Here is a 19,462-nt window from a genome sequence, read left to right as displayed (position 1 = left end):
TTCAGCTGCCTCGAAGCGTAAGCGATCACGCGTCCCCTCTGCATCAAAACTGCCCCCAAACATGTGATCAACGCATCACAATAAACCACAAAATCCTCAACACCCTCCGACAGGGTCAAAATCGGCGTCTCGCATAATCTTTGCCTCAGGGTCTCAAAAGTTGTCTGCTGCTCAGGCCCCCAACGAAATGTGATCGTCTTCTTTGTCAACCGAGTCAAAAGAACAGCTATCTTGGAGAAATTCTGGATGAATCTCCGATAGTAACCTGCTAAACCAAGGAACAACTATCTTGGAGAAATCCCTTCTCGGTTTCTTTATATCAAATACATATATATTTTTGAAATACGAAACTTACCACCACGTAGTGAATATGATCACCTCCAAAACTGCTTTACGAGCTACAGAGATACTAACGAATCCAAAAAAAACAAGTAAATCACAGATAAAAATAAGATTAGATAAGTCTATATCACATCAACGACTTATCTTGAGACGAATTTGGGATGCCACTTCACGCTTGATGTAGAGTTGTTACAAATGAGGCATAAAGAATAAGGAATACCAATACCACGACTAGACAAGTTTGTTATGGTAGGTAAACGGTCCAATTAAGCTCTCCATCGAAATATACTACCCTTACTAGAAAGGATTTTATTCCATTCGATTTTTATAGGAAGCGATTTCACTCTATGTTCATCAATATGAATTCCAGACAATTATTAAGATTTATAAAATTAAGGGCTTTTTTGCAAGATATTTGTAAACTTAATGACCTTTTTGCAAATAATATTGTGTGGTAGCCTTGAAACCTGCTATTTTAGGTAAAAATGACAACAACGAAAAAACTTGAAAAACTTAGAGACATAAACAAACAAAAAATCATCAGAGGGAAATAACCGACAAAACTCGACAAACTTAAGGACTTTTATGTCAATAACCCAACCTAAAAAACATAAATATATTTTTAAACAAAAATTGAAACATATTTTATTTATAATACCAAACTAATGTTCGTATATTCGTAAACCAACTCACTCATATACTTCAATTTGTTGAAACAGACATTCCCCAAAATCCTAAACAGTAAACACTAATCTCCGAAAACATTATTCGTCAAAATTCAACTATTCGTCGCTGCAACATAACATCAACGTCCTGCCTTTAAGACCAAACGATCGGTACCGAGATGGAAAATTGGGACCATAAAATCATGTCTTCAAGACCGAACCAAAAGCATTCTGATAGGATCCTGGTTGCATGAGATGGTAACATTTTTTGTTTTTTTCTTTTTGTTTTGGTATTATTTGGATCGGATCCAATGAGATCACATGTGTAGGGTATAATTTAGTTATCAAATTCATTTTGGATACTTGGACAGTGGATTGGCACGTGCTACAAAAAATTGTAGAAACGATTCAGTAAGAAAAATAAGGAGTCTAGTGACTAAAGTAAATCATCCATATCTCCCAAGTCTTGCCTCGATCCCTGAACATGGAAACCAAAGTAAGCGATACCAATCTCCGGTGCACACAGTCGACTTCAATTCGCCGGAAAAATAGAATAATATTGTTTCCCCTACCTTTCCAAGGTCATATCAATCCCATGCTTCAGTTAGCAAACATTCTTCACACCCAAGGTTTTCAAATAACCATCATACACACCGAATACAACTCCCCCAATCATTCAAACTATCCTCACTTGGCCTTCAAATCCATCTCGGACCGATTTTTCGAGATTGAAAGCCAATTGGCAACAAAGGCAGACGCAGACGCTGCCTATTTCGTGAAGTACCTTAACAGAAGCTGCGTGGAATCGTTTCGGGAGTGTCTGGGTGGATTGTTGGTGGAATACGGCGAGGGATCTATTGCTTGTCTGATTTCAGATGCCGTATTTTATTTCACGCAGGCGGTGGCAGACTCCGTTAAGCTCCCTCGGATGGTGATCCGGACAAGCAGTCCTGCTTGCATCCTTGCTTGGGACGTTTTACCCTTTTCCTCTGAAAATGGTTACTTTAACCTTACAAAACAAGGTCGGTTCTTCTTCTCCAGGTTTTATTCATACTCCAAGATTTAATGTGCTTTAAACTATAAATTAGTTTTTGACGTGTCATGTGTGTATAGATATGAGAGGTAATTATAAAAATTGATTTAACACCACTAAAAAACCAATGACATTTCATGTGAAGATGGTTTATGAAGAAGCCACTTAATAGTTAATTCCAATCAAATACGAAACATATTGGTGGTTTTGCAATTTGATAAAGTAGAAGGTAAAATAATTATTTTAGTAAATTTCAAAATTTTATTGACAAATTTCGATGAGTGATCCAAGATTGAAGCCTTTATATTTGAAAATTGAATAAATTCATTTTAAAATGTTTAGATCTGATTTTTGTCTACATTATTGTTATTTTAATAACCGTTGTTTATAGAAAAATATTGAAAAACTTTATTCTTCCAAAATATTAAGCGATCTTGTGATATTTTTTATGAATATAAATATATAATACCTTTTTATTAATTAAATTATAAATTAATTAAAAATATGAGAGGTGTCTTGGAGACTTGGACTTTAACTCTTGAAGGTTGTGCAGTTGTGCTAGAGGCCAGTCGTTCGTTCTCTTTTTCTTTTTCTTTCTTTTTAATTTTAAGTATAAATTACACTAGTTTATAACCCGTGGGAACGACAAGTTATAAAATTAAATAAACTTTCACAATAAAAAATTATAATTATTAATCAATTATTTTAAATAAATCATAATAAATAAATTATTAAATAAGAGATATATATCAAATTCTTAAAGTTATTATAACTTCAAATTTAACATATAACTAAATTATGACCCGCGTTAAACGCGGGGAACATAAATTAAATACATATCACATAAATAGGTGGCTTTATCTTAGGTTGAATTTTAATAAAAAAAAAATGTTAGTTAGATTCATTTTTAGAGTTTTTGAACAAAACTTATTAGATAAAAATATTTAATATTTATATTAGAGCAATTTGGTTTTTTAATACAGTAATTTTTAACATAAATGATCTATGTGATCTTTGTTTTATCACAACATAATGCGACTTTTTGATTAAACATGTTGTGTAGTAGCTTTATGAATTGACTATGTTCCGTGTGCCAACCCCATGTAGGCTAATATGGCACTTTTCATATTGTCCCTGTAAAACCAAAAGCAACAATAAGTTGTTACATGTACCAACAACATTAAATTCTGTAAAGAAATTCGATAACCATTACAAATAAAGTGAATTGTCATAACCATAAACATCAAATTCAGACATTGTAATTTGGTCGATTTCAAAGTATTTTTTCCTTATAAAAATTAAAATATGATTTTTCAGGCTACACCCAATCACATATACATATCTTCCGATCAAATAAATTATTACAAAAAAAAAAACATGTTATGAACAAAAATATAATATTAGTTTCATAATTTGCTAAAGGTTAACACTAATAAATAATAATAAACTTTCATAAATCTTGCATATTGGTCACTACATCCAACTAACAAATGATATTCGGTTTAGAGGATTGATTCAAGAAGTGCATCCATGATTTCTTGTAGCTGAATTTTGGGAAATGTTAAGACCTATTGAGATATGAGGGAATGGTTTGTGAGGCTACGGTTGGTTTCTATAGGGCAATACAAATTCAGAATCGCTAGCACATATCTTTCCTACCTGCTTCAATTATCAAATTTAGATCAAACTTGTCAAAATCAAATTATATATATATAATATATATATATATATATATATATATATATATATATATATATATATGTAACCTAACAATCAAACAACATATTTTTCATTGAAATAAATATCATAAATCTACAATTTACACTTTATATATTATTCTTGAATTATATATTACCTTTTCATCTTTAATGGTCACTAACACCTCTTTCTGCCTTATTGTTGTGACACGCATCTATATCGAAAACAAGAGAAAGAACTATAGAGAAGAATGTTGAGAGAGTGATAATTCATTGAAAACGCAACAAAATTCTTCATAAAGCCGCTAGGATTCTTCTATAGACCGCTAGAAGGTTTATATAATGACAACCGGTGTGACATCCATGAGAACGCACCACTTAAAATAACAGTTTTGATTAATGTAAGTGAAAAAATCATTTAGAATGTTTACCAGTTGTGATAGTTTCCTCTTGGATGTGAACATTAACATTCTTGTAGAGAAATGGAACTTCAAATGAACCCTACATAGCCAAATCAACAACAAACGTAAGTGACACCACGCCGGTAAAGTCTTGTACTATAATGATGATTTTGAAACTAAAATCATTCATATAAACATATTCAATAATATAAAATTAGAAAACTAAATAGAAGATTATAATAATATGTATAAAAGAGTTATTGAAAACCTTGGAACAACAAATACGTCTTTGTTCATGCAAGTTGAAGTATAACAATAAAAAACTTCTTTATCCTGCTTTTGGTCCGTTCCACTAGCTTTGCCATCATGCATTAAAACGACTTTTATGGCTTTCTCTTGACAAACATAAGTCAACACATTAAAAAATCGATATAAATGGTATAATTTTGTTTCTGTAACTAAATGAATGAAACTAATATGCTTAAAGTAGATTGATTAATTTTTTTCATGACCTCTCAACAAGAACACAGTAATAACAAATAATAAGAACATAGTAAATGCAAGAAATTGAAGAAGAATAAGGAGAACAAAGTAAAGTAAGAGCTTCGAAAAAAGAATTGGAGAAGAAGATTGCTCAAGAAGAACGCTGTAAATCATAGGACTCAATCCAAAATCGTAAGAATAACCACTTCAGTGTAATCATATATATATATATGGTGTTTTTGAATAAGGAAATCATTATCTTCTAAAAAAATTGGGATCCTAAGATATAATCTTAGAGATTTTCGGCTATTCATTTGGAAAAAAAGAAAGATATCAGCTATATTAATTCAAAACTTCAAATTAATTGACTTTCTTATTTAATCAGTTTTAAAATTCAAACAATTATCTCAAATTGATTCATTTTATGTGGGATATACTGGGAGATAAATTATGAATAATATTGACTTTAATTTTGACTCTTAAATATTTTGCTGATTTAATGGGATTAGATTAGATTTTATAGGTTAATAACTTAATTATTGATATGCTTGTTTAATGAGTTTTTAAAAAAATAATAAATAAAAAATATAATATAAACCGGTTTGAATTTAGAAATCAAAAACTATAAATAAGGGAGTTAAATTAGGAACAATATTAATTAGAGAAACTGATATAATGTATATAGATAGAATGATATGTTTCAATTGATAAAATAATTACTGAATTTAAAGATTTCATAATTATTACAGATTCTATAATTAAATGTAATTATGTTTGAATTTTATTTGGGGAAGATGATGTCAGCAATTTGATCTAATGGTGGAAAACATATGATTAAAACACAATCAAGGGTCCTGATTGCTTCATTGGTGAATTAAATGTTCTCTTTTAATAATATTTAGAGATTAGTCTTAGTCCCTGTGGTTTATTTGTTATAACAATAATAGTTTTATTATTGGGATTTGATCATGGTCCCTATTGCACTGTTTGGTAACGGCCTTTGTTAGGGATGACAAAAAAAACCCGAACCCAACGGGGAAACCCGAAACCCGATCATTTCGGGTCGGGTAACGGGTCGTTATCAGGTTTTTTATCGGTTTCGGGGCAGGAAGTGGGTTATCCTCGCCCCGACCCGACCCGTCCCGATTATATATATGTTCGAATCATTTTGATGTTAATTGCACGCATTCAAAGATAAAATATTTACTGTGGACAATCTTTTATGTTATTAACATTCTGGTGTGAATGATCATTTTTTATGTTTTGACGTATTACACTAAACTTAAATCAAATAATTTTTAATATAAAGTCCAGTTTATTTTATTAAAGTGATTCATCATATTTTTAATTTAAAAGGGAGGCAAGAGCACGTATTGTTTATAAGACATCGGGGTACCCTAAAACAGAATAAAGATTTCGTTATGAATTGTTGTAAACCCGATAAGATACCCAAAACCCGAAGGGAAACCCCGAAACCCGATGGGCCCCCCGATAAGATACCCGAAAAATATCGGGACGGGTTTGGGAAACGATGCCCCGCCCCGAACCCGCCCCATTGCCATTCCTAGCCTTTGTCCATGGGACTTAACCCATCTGTTTATTATGTTAAATTCATGTGAAAAGATAAATATACCTTTGTAAGGGTGGCAATTGATGACACGACACGACAAAAATACACGACACGAAACGAAATTGGGACAAAATTGAAATTTGAATTCGTGTTCGTGTCGTGTTCGTGTCAAGTGTAAAAAACACGATGTCGTGTCGTGTCGTTTTCGTTTTCAAAATTTGACACGAAATTGACACGATTAAGCATTTGTCTGACGTGTTTTTTGTTTTTGTCGTGTTATATATGATTAAGTATTAATTAAATAAACTATTTTTTATGTTATGTTATCTTTTCACGTCGTGTCGTGTTTGTCGTTTTTTAATCGGTTCGTTTTCGTGTTAGTTAAGAAAAACACGACATTGTGTCGTATCGTGTTCGTGTTACATAAAACCTTGTCATGTCAGATAAAAACACGACACAATGGCCCGATTTGCCACCCTATGCCTTTGGTTCCATTTTCCCCGTGAAAAAAACCCGAAAATGTAATTGGTGACATTGACAGTACAGACCGAACTTTCTCCGACGATACGTAAGGTTGGATGACGATATTCTCAACTATCTTGACATGGGTGGCGGTATCTAACGCTGAATGTTTGTAAGACAATCAAATTCTTCATAAACTGCGGTATGCCACGATGACGACTTTATTTTCCTAATCCATCGAAGAAAATCAAATTTCAGAAAAGCCAATGATTAATTGAAGATGAGCAAACTGAGATCATCAAAGTTTTGAAAGTTCTGTGTACCATGGAGTGGAAACATGCTCCAAAGTGATGAGAAGCGACTAAGACGTGGTCAGAACCATTACTTTTGTTCAAGAAAGGAAACTCCGACGAAATTAATTCAATTGCAGAGGATAAAATCCCATGTGCATTTTCGATGGCAGAGAAGCCATTAACGGAGCTAAAGTTGCAGGAAACATAAATTGGCATGAAGAAGAAGTCGGCCACCGTTGGATCGAACGTCCGTACATCTCTTTTAATCAATGTTTTGTGTATCGCCACCTCCGGCGCAAATAAATGGTTGCTACACTGCTTTTTCGACATCCAATCACTATTGTATTTCGATGGCAATTCGTATGTATACATTCTCAAATCCTTCGAAGATCTAGGTTGCCGAAGAACTTCGACGTTTGAGAAAACACTGGTGACAGAATGTAGTTGTGGTTGAGGAATTATAGTTCTTAACGACGTCGTCGTCGTGTGATGGTTGCCGAGAGACGTAGCAAAGAAGTATAAAGAGAGAGAAAACCAGAGAACCCATTTCAGGTATCGAAAACGAAAGGGGGTCTCTGTTTTTCCATGTCTCATCTGTAAAAGCTTCATCCTCACATAGAATTCCTTCCTCTTTCTTATCGATCCAAAAACCTCGATTTTTTTTAAATCTCTATCTTGAATCAATCAAGAACAAGAACTAGTGATTGCTGCTAATTTCGTGTCAAGGATATTCGGATTTTTGGATTTTTGGATTTCAATTTCGATTTTTTTTAAAATCTCTATCTTAAATCTCTATCTTGAATCTCTCGTGTAAAAGCTGCTAATTTCGATTTTTTTTAAATCTCTATCTTGAATCAATCGGACTATTTGGTTCGGATATTCGGATTTTTGGATTGGATTTCACCAAAACCGAATTATTATTTTGAATTTCGGTTTGGTTTTGGTTTATAAAATAAGAACCGAATAGTCCAAAAAAACCGAATAACAATTTATTATGTATTTATTTTTAATATATCTACAATTATTTATTAATTTTATAATTTTTTTTTTCAAAAAATTTCAAAAAGTTTCACCTAATAAAAAAATTAATATGCATTTTCTCTTAAAAGTGTTTTATCTATTAAATATTAAATTATAATATACCTTCTTAGTAGTTGTTTATAAATTTTAAATTACAACTAAATAATTTGTTTTTGTTTTTTCTGTAAAAAATGGATAATATTATAATTATATATCTTTATAAAATGTTATGTCTTTTGAAAACCGAATTATAAAAACCGATCCAACCGAATTGTAATTGAATTGAATCGGATCGGATTTAAATTTAGTTTGGACAATTCGGATCTATATTTTGAAAACCGAAATCAATTTGGATTTACTTAATTGAATCGGATCGAACAAATTCATCCAAACGAACACCCCTAAACCACAGGGACCAAGACTGTAATTTACTCTAATTTTAATTTGTTTAATTTTATATAAAATCAAATATATATATGGAAAAAAGTTATAAAAAATATATCAAAATTTATGATTTAATTCTCTACAAATAAAATATAATATGATATATTATTTATATATATATTAATATTAAAAAAATAAGGGGAGTGAGAAGAGTATAAGAGGCAACTATTTTCTTAGACGAATGAGGATGATGGGAAAATAACAATTGACAATGAGATACAGAGATAGTAGATAATAAGTAAAAAAGGTATACACCAACCTCAATATGTAACAAAACTGGTATAATTAAATATATTTTTTTATAATCTAACAAAACTGGATGATACAAATAGAACCATCCATGTTTGAAACGGATTTCAGTTATATATTATATTTATATTTTTGAAGTTAAATTACAGTATGTATCGCATCTACTTTTTCATTTGCTAAGTATTCATTAATTTTGTTAGATTTTAATTAAAAACGCATAAGATTTTTTTCGAAATTATGTACTTGTCATCGATTTTTGACATGAGTATGAGACACATTTTTTGTGTGTAACATTTAGTAAGAAACTGAAAATTGAATCTAAAATATATACATTTTTGTCAAATAATTTTATTTTTAAAACAACCTAAGTTAGGGTGTTTGTGAGTTCATTTAAAATTTCTTATTGATTTTTTGGAAAAAACAGGTATTTCTAGTTTTTTGAAAAAATTATTTTTTTTCCTAAAAAGTTATCTTTACTAAACATTTTTTTGAACTTATTGACGTTTTAAAAAGTCAATAAGTTAATAAGTCATTTTAAAAAACACTTCCAAACATCGAAAGACCCTTATTTTAAGACAAATTTGATCTCCGCTTTAGACATAACGGTTATATTTTATAGATGGTCCAAGCCTTAAAAGTATGTTATAATGGAATACCTTCTTATTTTTTATTGTCATTTTTGTGATTCTTATAATAAATTGAACTCTTTGTATAGAGGATTTTTTTACGGCTTTTCACATCTTCGTCCGGTTTAATTTTACTCATTTGACCATTTATAAAAATATATAATTTCTAATCAAACTTATATAAACTTACAAATTAATATACCGATTAGTTGTTAAAGAATATCTCTTATGTATGAACATTTTCAGATTCAAAGTATGAGGAATCGGTGCCGGAATATCCAATTATGAAATTCAAAGACGTCTCAAAGATGACAACCAACCCAGAAAGTATGAGGAACCTTGTCACGGACATGCTTAGCCAGATGAAAGCATCATCAGGTCTCATTTGGAACACCTTCAAAGAACTCGAAGAACCTGCACTGGAAACCATCAGCCAAGAATTTTCAGTTCCGAACTTCACTTTAGGCCCTTTCCACAAGTACTTCCCAGCATCTTCAAGCAGCTTGATCCAACAAGATCGAACCGTTCTCTCATGGCTAGACACCCAAGCACCCAAGTCAGTGATATACATAAGCTTTGGGAGCATTGCACATATAACTGAGTCTGAATTTCAGGAAGTGGTTCATGGGCTAGAGAATACGGGTTTACCGTTTTTGTGGGTGGTTAGACCAGGGGTAGTTCCTGGTTCAAAATGGGTCGAGTCATTGCCAGAAAAGTTCCTAGAAAGCGTGGGTGATAGGGGACGTATAGTGAAATGGGCTCCTCAACAAGATGTACTAGCTCATCACGCAACTGGGTGTTTTTGGACTCATTGTGGATGGAATTCAACATTGGAGAGCATATGTGAAGGAGTTCCTATGGTTTGTTCTCCTTCTTTTGCCGACCAACCATTAAATGCCAGATACGTGAGCGATGTATGGAAGATTGGTGTTTTGTTGGAGGATGGGTTTCATAGGGTAGGAATTCAAATGGCGATTAAAAGAGTAATGATGGAAAAAGAAGGAGAAGAAATGCGGGAGAGAATAACTAGACTCAGGGAGAAGGTAAATCTCTCTTTTTATGAAGGTGGGTCGTCTCAACAGTCATTGAAGGACTTGGTGGATTATATTTTATCATTTTGATCTATAAAAAACCACATGCGATACATAATTCCTTGTATTCTAGACAAAATAAAGTTTTGTTACACCATGGAACTTGACGTATTATTTTTTTCAAAATAGAGTTTGAAGCATGTTTGTTTCAGATTTTATCAATTGAGTTGGTAACTGATTTGAAGTCAAAATGGATTTACTATAAAGTTGGTAATTTGTTAAGTGAAGAAATATACAGACTCGACTCAAGCTCGAGCTCGGCTCGATTCGAGCTTTATTGCACCGAGCTCGGCTCGAGCTAGTGAAGAAATATACATGCTCGACTGGGGTTCGAGATCGGCTTGTTTTTTGTATGATGAGCCTAAATAAGCTTAGGCTCGGCTCAAGCTCATTTACTAATACCCTACATACTTAATTCTTCAAATATTTCTTTATTTTAATATATAAAAATAATAATAATGTATATTATATATAAGCTTGTTTAGGCTCGCGAGCTCACCGGTTGAAACTCAGCTCGAGCTCGTTTAACAAACGAGCCTCATATTTAGGCTCGAGCTCGGCTCGGGCCCATTTAATTCGATATCGAGTCGAGCTTTTAACGATTCGATCCCGAATAGCTCACGGGTAACTCGACTCACTTACACCCCTAAAGGCAAATGTACAAAAAGTTGAGCCTTTTATTGGTAATTTTTTTTTTTTTAAATTCATAGATTTTGGGGTCATAACATTATTATACATAACTTATTAGACTCTTAACTCTATTAAGAAGCCCGACAAAAAACTAAAAGTATCAAATGCAAAATTGTATACATGTATTGATTGTTAATGCATGTTTTATCACTTTGCATGAGACAATTTTTAAATCTGTTTGACTAGAGTAATAATAATAATAATAATAATAATAATAATAAATTAAAGAAAAAAAAAACTACTCAATTCTCAAGCCCGAAAGAGAAAAACCAGATCCAAAAATAACTAAGAAAGTGTATTTTTGATAACACTAGTATTAACTCATACTTGAATCTCTAGACCCCAAACCCGAAGTCAAAATTCTAATTAAGGCACCGTTTGATACGCATCTTTCCAGGTCTAAACAGATCTTTCTGGCTAAATGGACCGGAAAGACTGTTTGATTTGCACAAAAGAATGGGTCTTTCCCGGTAAGATATGTCTTTCACAGAAAGCCCCAAAATCATATCTTTCTGGCTGAATGGGCTGGAAAGACAATTATACACCAAACCCCGTCTCTTTCTTTTTTTATTGGATTATTAATTTTTTTAAATAACTTTTTTTAAATTTAATTTTTATTGAATTATTACTTTTTTTCATCATTCAGCACAGTCAATCAGATGTACAATCAAACAACATGGTTTCTTTCGCAGTCAGAAAACTTTCTCAGACAGCACTTTACCAGACAGCACTTTTCCAGACAGAAACTATCAAACGGGACCTAAGTTCTATACTATGCTTAGAAAACTAAATGAAGTACATAATGATATTGCATATATTTTAAAATTTTATTGTTACGGGAACATCCGAATTCCGAGGGTCCAGGCTTTGTCAAAGTATTAGTTCTTTAGCCATTCTGACTAGCCCACGGCCCATTTCTACCTAAATTTGAAAATTACACATTTTGGTTCTTTGTTTTCTCAAAAATAAATAAATAATAAATAAATAAATAAATAAATAAAATCGTTTTAAAAGAAATTGCTTACTATGTAAATTTACAAGTCCCATATATATTGGATGGGCTTCATTAATTTACAATAATTTTTTACATAGATTAACTTGTATAAAAAATAGTCATATAAATTAGTATTTGTGGTCCCATAAATATGTTTACGTAAACACTTTAATATTATGCATATTTTTTTTTATGGTTTTCGGATTTGATGAAACGATGTTTAAGTGTCGCAAAAAAACTTAACTAAAAGGCTTTGATATTGTTTCCGCCAACACGGTGGTCTACTGGCCTAGTGCCTATTAGGACCATTTTATAGGAAACATTCCAAAATAAAGTTGAGTAGGGTTTGAAATCACAAATTTCGATATTGTGGGTGTCTCTCGTTTAAAAAATAAAACTTACCATTTTATATGCTCTCAGTTACACTATAAATAGTATTTGATTGTCGTTAACTCAAGTAAAATAAATTTTATTACAATACTTATTATTATTTGAACATTATATTTTATGGATAGACAATTTCACGTTGTGACTCAAACTGACCAGACTATATATATGAAATTATTTTTATATCGATGTTCCTATGTTTGAAATTATTTTTATATTGATGTTCCTGTCATTTGAAGAATGTACTCCTTTTATGTTTGTGTTATGCGTTCTCGTATTGTAAATCAAGAATTCTTTATTAAACTATCAAAATTGTTCAATTCTCATAAATCATCAAAATGCAAACATTTGACCAAATCTAAGCATTTATTAGTTTTAGTTGTCCTCATGTATGAATTAGGAGAATTCAACATTCCTCTTCCAACAAAAATAATTATACTAAAACACTTTGCATCCGGTATCTAAACATTATTAGAAACTTCATGTCTAACCTCTACATGATCTGAATCAGAATCCAAAAACTGAAACAAAATCTGTGATGAAGGAACAGCATCAGTACGACAAACAGGGCAAGTCAAATGAGAATACAGCCACATATCAATACAAGACACATGAAAAGAGTGTAAACATTCTGGTAAAGTACGTAGCTCTTCATTCTCCTCAAATTCACACAAACAAATCGAACATAAGGCATCTTCATCATCGCCTTCTTTTACACCTACTACTCGTGACCCCTTTTGGTGCTTGTGGGCTGGGATGAGCAACACCACTGAATTCTCCAAACTGTATTCGTTATCTAGATGATGGTTTTGTTGATGAACATGGTGTTGTGGGATATGATTCCGTCTACGATCATAGCACCAACTAACTGTCACAAAGTGGTAGATTGCAACCAGAACGGCTACCAATGAAATGATGACCAAGAGGGAGATCAGTTTGAGTGTCAATGAGTTATCTTCCATGGTGCATTATTTGGAAAATTTTGTGGGAATAATGGAGGATTTAGAAGGGGGTATAATATCATATATCATATATGGAAATTTTATTAGAATTGCGGACATTACTATGGCGCCATTTGTCTCATTTAATGATGGTCTTATTGGGTATCTTTTGTAATCTTTGACGAAATCAACTCATCTTCTTATCAGTCTCTTGTTTTGTTGGAAATTAAATATAAACTCCATTAACTATAAGTTATTCATCTTTTGGACTCTTATGTTTGTATCTTTTGTTGCAAATAAAACATTATTTTTACATAAAGTAGATTAAAAATATCAATAATGAATGATTACAATGTAAAATATGATATATGTTAGTTTTGTATTTATAGTTTTTTTACGTAGAATAGATTAAAAATGTCAACAATGAATTATCACATTGAGTTAATTTTGTTTTTCCATTATATTCGTAAATACTAATTGTTTGGATTTAATTTTATTATTTGAACTTATTATAAAGTTATGTTCAATCTAAGTTACCAATCATGTTATTTTTTAAAAATTAAATTTTTTATATAAAAATATATCGTTTTAATTTATAACAATTATTAAATAAATGGTCAATCTGTTATTTGTCAAATTTAAGTACCAGGATAAAATAGCTATTTTTTAGCTTTAGACTGCTCTTTTTATTAAAAATGAAGGTTCATGCTGACTAATCGGTTGATGTTAAAAACCAAATATAACAGCATAAGAATAATGATCTTAATAGAGATTATCAAATTATATATATATGTAAATGAGGACCAGAATTAAAATGACGAAGCAAAAAACTAAGAAATCATTCTACTTTGGGGAAATGGTTTGGGTGCACATATTATTATTAAAAAAACTCAATTTGGACAGTTTACCATAACACAAAAACTAAAAGTAATAAAATAAAATTTATTTGGTATATTCTAATAAAAATAAGTGAAAGACAAAGTTGAAAGGAGATTGAAGTATAAAAACATGGTTTTTACCAGGGTATCAGTCATTCAATAGGAATTTTATTCCTCCAAAATGATGTATCATCATCAACACGTCAGAAAACGATTGGTACCAAATAAGATTGACTCGTGACAAGATTGATACTTTTTTCTCATATCGATTTGCTAAAATATTTGGAATTTTGGAGCTACAATTTTCTCTTCCTTTTCTACAAAAAATAAATCAAATGATATAAACAATAATTGATTAGGTGATCGATTGGAACATCTAACTTCCAACACGTGATTATCGGCTTATTTTCTTCTGATTTATCGTTTTATGCCTCCTATTTGGAATTAGAAACTAGGAGTGTGCTAATAATTGGAGTGATGTATTTGGCTAGAAAATTTTGATGTCCTAACCCAAATAGCCCATAGCCTGGTCGGTCGTGGGTGTACAAGCATCATGTGTTATGACGGAGCTTCAAGCTCTAGACAGAGTCCTAATTAATCGACTCTAACAACGTCGAGAGCATAAACTTAATGTTGAGAAGTTTCTCTGAGAAATTCTCATCATATTTTAATTACTTCATGTTGCTGTATATGGTGAGTGTTCACGACTACGGATCTAACTCGTCGTGTCTCATTACTATTAAGTTGGATAAATCATAAGTTCCTTTCATAGTAAAGTAAATTGTTAATAATCTTAAATCTTATTGTATTGTAACACCCAAAATATTGCTTAGTGGTTGAGGAGTGGAATTCCACACTGGATTCAAATTCCGACACCACTAAGATATTGCTAGTGTTATACAATTGACCTCTATTTAGGCCTTGTGGTGGGTTGATGTAGATGATACGGTTTACCATTTTTTATTGTATTGTAACAGGTGTAACTATATTGCAAATATACGTAAACATCCCACACAACATGCATGTGTTAGCATGTACTTTGATGGTAAATAAAAAAACATTATTATATGTAGTTGTTATTAATGAAAACAAAAATGTAGTCACTAAAAACTAATTTACTTAATTTATAGTTGTAAACTCAAAACAAAGCTAATTACTTATATATGTGTAATGTGTTGTACCAATCATCAAAAAGACTCTTCCAAAAGATATGGACAACTCCAACATGGGATGTTATATGTGCAAGATCTTTAACGAGGCATCCTTATTGACTAATTGTTTTCGTTATGGAGGTTAATGTTTGTTAGAGAGTAGTTAGTTTTTCTAATCATGGTTAAGTAAGTTAAATAGAGCTGTTAGTATTCAGTTAGCTTCTAATGTGTAGCTTAGGGGTTGTTTGTTTGGCCTCTTAATGGTCTTATAAAGAGGTTGGCTCTGAATCTTTCAGATTCAGAGCGTTTGGTTGATGCCTTTTTAACCTCTTATTCGGTAAGAGGTAAAAAAACCGTTAATTGGTAAGATTTGGTGAAGGATATGGATGAAAACATTCCATTGATACCCTTTGCTCTAAAAGAAAAAATGTCTGCTTCTTTTTTTCTTTCCCCCTCCTTCTCCAATCGATCTTCGACAGCGCCTCTACACCTCCGGCTTCGTCACCTCCGGCCTCCAGCTTCGTCAACTCCGGCCTCCGGCTTCGTCTCCTCTAGCTTCCTCGCCTCCTCCTTCACGCAGGTAAGTGATACTCGAATTCTTTATGCTCGATTTTGGTGTTGGGTTTTATCTATGTTCTTGTTGTTCTCTCCATCAAGCTTCAACCACCAATTCTCAGTTTTATGTATGTTTTTTTGTTGCTGGATTGTTGTGATGTTGGATTGCATTTTTTTTGTTTGAATATTAGGGTTGTTTGTGTTTGATTTTTATTATTGCTGATTTGCTGCTCTATATGCTCTAAACTGAGGTATTATGTTGCTGAAATGTCCGAAAGTTTGATGAAAACAAATTTGGGATAATAAGAATAAATGTTGCTGAAATCTTATATCTTCTTGTTGTGATTTTTCTTCTCTATGTTGTTGAAATATGCTATTTTCTTGTTTAATTTTTTCTGCTATCTTGTTGGTCTACTTGTGTGGTAGTTAACTAGTTTTGTTGTTGAAATATGTTATTGATGGATTTTGAATATTAGACATGGCAATGGCACAAAAGAGGCCTAGAAATAATTGGAAACAAATAGAAGGTGTGGAAAAAACATTCCTTGAATCTTGTATTCATGAAATTACAACTTACGGACGTGAAGGGAGTAGTTTGAAAGCAAGCTCATGGAAGAATGTAGTTGAAGATTAAAAACAAAATACAATTTTGCAGTTGATCAAAAGCATATGAAAAATAGATACGACTACCTAAAAGCAAAGTTTGGTGCTTATGGAGTTTTGAAGGCCAGATTCTCATTCCTAAAGCAAATGGCTCCTTACCCTTTTCCAATACAGAGAGACATAGTGCTTGCTTGTTTTGCAGTCCATAATTTTATAAGGAAGGGTAATATTCGTGATCAATTATTTATGGACTTTGAAGAAGACACTATGTTTACTGCTGAAGTAGAAGGTGGAGGAAGTGATGACCAAAACGTATATGACTTTGAATCAATTACTTTAAAGTTGTATGCTTAGGATTATGTTTAATTTATATGTTGTATGATGTTTAATTTGGGTGTTGTATGAATTTTAATTTGGATTTTGTTCTATGTTTAATTTGGATTTTATATGACGTTTTGTATTTTATTTATAATTACTTACAAATTTAGTATCATTCAGCACAATCATTCAGATGTCCAACCAAACAGTAACAAATAGTTCAGAGGGTTAAAATGGTCATTTTCATCATTCAGAGACAGGCATTCAGATGTTTAACCAAACATCAATTAATCATTCAGATACAGATTCATACAAAGCCTCTATATCATCCAGGCCTCTACATCATCCAGATATGAATAATACAAATGCTAACAAACAGTCCCTTAGTCTTTGTATATATTGACTAGTTTAACAGATGAATAAAATAACGAAGAATTCATCTTTCATTTCTTTCTCTTTTACTTTGATATTATGGTATTAGAGCAATTTTTTTCCGCATTCATCATCATGCTTCACAATTTCATTTGATCTTCGTTCATCTTTCTCAATCTTTTCTTTCTCGATCTTTTGATCTCTGTTTTTTCTTCATAATCTGTTTCACAAATGTCTCAATCCAGTAATCCAAGTAAAGGATCTCAAGGATCATCTGATGATCCATATTACCTACATCACACTGATAATCCTGGTCTCTTGCTAGTTAATCAGGTTCTCATAGGAGACAATTATGCTTCCTGGTCTCGTTCGATGACCATAGCTCATTATGTCAAAAACAAACTTGATTTCGTCAATGGTGAAATCACACAGCCTCCGATAACAGATACTCTTCGATACAAATCATGGAATCACAATAATAACATTGTTATTTCTTGGATCCTAAAGTCAATTTCAAAGGAAATTTTTACATCGGTCATCTATTTGAAAACTGCATCAGCAATATGGAAAGAACTCAATGAGAGGTTTCAACAGAGTAATGGACCTCGCATCTTTCAGATTAAACGTGATTTGATGAACATATCACAAGGCGATGATTCTGTAAGTGCCTATTTTACAAAATTAAAGGTTCTTTGGGAAGAATTATCAAATTTCGATATTCATTGTACCTATGGATTGTGTGTTTGTGGTGGTGCTAAAGAAATTGAGCACACAATGATGTTCTTAATGGGTCTGAATGAGAAATATGCTCAAATCAGAAGTCAATTGCTTCTTATGGATCTAATTCCATCTGTTAACAAGATTTTTTCGCTTGTTATTCAAGAAGAACGTCAGCGTGAGATAAGTGTTCCTTCAATCGCTAATTCCTCTCCTGTAGCCTTCAATGTTCAAAATAAAAACTCAAAATATCGATTCAATTCTAAAACTCGTTCTTCTTCAATGTGTACTCATTGCAAACGAACTGGACACATTGTGGATAAGTGTTACAAGCTTCATGGCTTCCCTCCGGGTTATTGTTTTAATCAAAACAACAATTCTCGTGTTAATTCTGTGAATGACAGATCACAAATTGACAATCAAGGAGATGATGTGGTTGATCCCATCACAAATTTGACTAATGCACAATGTCAACAGTTGATTGTTGTTCTAACAAGAAAATTGGCTTCAACACATTCCATTACTGTTGCAGATGAAAAAGATTCAGGTACTCACTATGTTCTCACTCTAAGTTCAGATTGTATTTAATCCAATATTTGGATTATGCATATTGGTGCAACCAGACATATTTGTAATAACAAGTTGTTATTTAAAAATTTAAAACACATTTTTGGGACAAAAGTGAGGCTACCAAATCGATTACAGATTCAAGTTGAATACATGTGTAACACCCGGAATCCAGAAGACCAAGAAAGGAAAGAAAAACCCTAATTGAGAAGGCTACTCGTCGAGTCCAAGGGGATAACTCCACGAGTAGAGGCGGATTTTGGGTTCTTGATCGTGAAGTTGTAGGCAATGAGGAGTTGCTAGCAGTGTAAGGTTTCTCGTCACCTTTTCGTGGATATAAAGTTCGTCGGAAACGGACTAAGAACGAAGAAGTTATAGCACATTGAAGTTATTGACAATATTGGTCCCTAATGGAAATGTTTGGCAAGTAAGTACCATGCATGCAAGGTGGTAGGCATGAAGGTATGCCCAGTGTAAGTTGGGTTACGCCCAGCGTATAAGGCCGTATGGACGCGGGTGCGGAGAGGCGTACGCCCAGCGTACGCTCAGAGTCCCTAAACCCTAATTTTTAGGGTATGTCATTATATAATGAACATAATACCCTAGATATCAGCCTCCCTCTTATCCTTAGACAGCCACCATGAAACCCTAAACCTCCCTTGAGTGTCCTTGGAACTTTGGAGGCCATTAGAGAGCATTTTGGTGTTGTGAAGCCATTTTCCAAGCAAGTGAAGAGCATATCAAAGTGGTGGATCAAAGGAGAAGCAGTAGATCCGAGATTGTGGTTCCATTTCAGATCACCTTGAGGTATAAAGCCTTGAACTTTCCTCAAGTATGCTTAGATCTAGTGTTGTATGGTTTTGGAGTCTTTTTGGTCCCAAGAATAGAGCTTTAAGGTTCAAATCCAACTCCT

At 32.5% G+C, this 19,462-nt stretch overlaps 3 protein-coding genes and 1 pseudogene across 3 annotated transcripts; 2 read left to right on the top strand and 2 right to left on the bottom strand.

Moving 5' to 3' along the window:
* Positions 1-1,363: 1,363 nt before the first annotated feature.
* Positions 1,364-10,538, top strand: LOC145161234 (UDP-glycosyltransferase 76B1-like). Its single transcript, XM_079080729.1, has 2 exons — positions 1,364-2,029; positions 9,532-10,538. Exons 1-2 carry the CDS (start codon positions 1,492-1,494, stop codon positions 10,404-10,406), a joined length of 1,413 nt encoding a protein of 470 aa, XP_078936855.1. The 5' UTR covers positions 1,364-1,491; the 3' UTR covers positions 10,407-10,538.
* LOC145156186 (putative glucuronoxylan glucuronosyltransferase F8H pseudogene) lies at positions 6,908-8,752 on the bottom strand (annotated as a pseudogene).
* A 2,370-nt stretch (positions 10,539-12,908) lies between the features above and the next one.
* Positions 12,909-13,409, bottom strand: LOC145158572 (RING-H2 finger protein ATL68-like). Its single transcript, XM_079077453.1, has one exon. The coding sequence runs from the start codon at positions 13,407-13,409 to the stop codon at positions 12,909-12,911; it is 501 nt and encodes a 166-aa protein (XP_078933579.1).
* A 4,087-nt stretch (positions 13,410-17,496) lies between these two features.
* LOC145158571 (uncharacterized) lies at positions 17,497-18,570 on the top strand. The gene has a single exon (XM_079077451.1). It carries the CDS (start codon positions 17,497-17,499, stop codon positions 18,568-18,570), a length of 1,074 nt encoding a protein of 357 aa, XP_078933577.1.
* The last annotated feature ends 892 nt before the right edge of the window (positions 18,571-19,462 follow it).

This window comes from Lactuca virosa, chromosome 2, assembly GCF_052849685.1.
Source record: "Lactuca virosa cultivar CGN04683 chromosome 2, Lactuca_virosa_CGN04683_v6, whole genome shotgun sequence".
NCBI classification, from domain to species: Eukaryota; Viridiplantae; Streptophyta; class Magnoliopsida; order Asterales; family Asteraceae; genus Lactuca; species Lactuca virosa.
This window is presented reverse-complemented; position numbering and strand designations above follow the sequence as displayed.

Coding starts and splice junctions, on each gene's coding strand:
- LOC145158571 (XM_079077451.1), top strand. CDS start 17,497: ATGTCTCAATCCAGTAATCCAAGTAAAGGATCTCAAGGATCATCTGAT.
- LOC145161234 (XM_079080729.1), top strand. CDS start 1,492: ATGGAAACCAAAGTAAGCGATACCAATCTCCGGTGCACACAGTCGACT. Junction 2,030..9,531: donor CTTTAACCTTACAAAACAAG/GTCGGTTCTTCT, acceptor GAACATTTTCAG/ATTCAAAGTATGAGGAATCG.
- LOC145158572 (XM_079077453.1), bottom strand. CDS start 13,409: ATGGAAGATAACTCATTGACACTCAAACTGATCTCCCTCTTGGTCATC.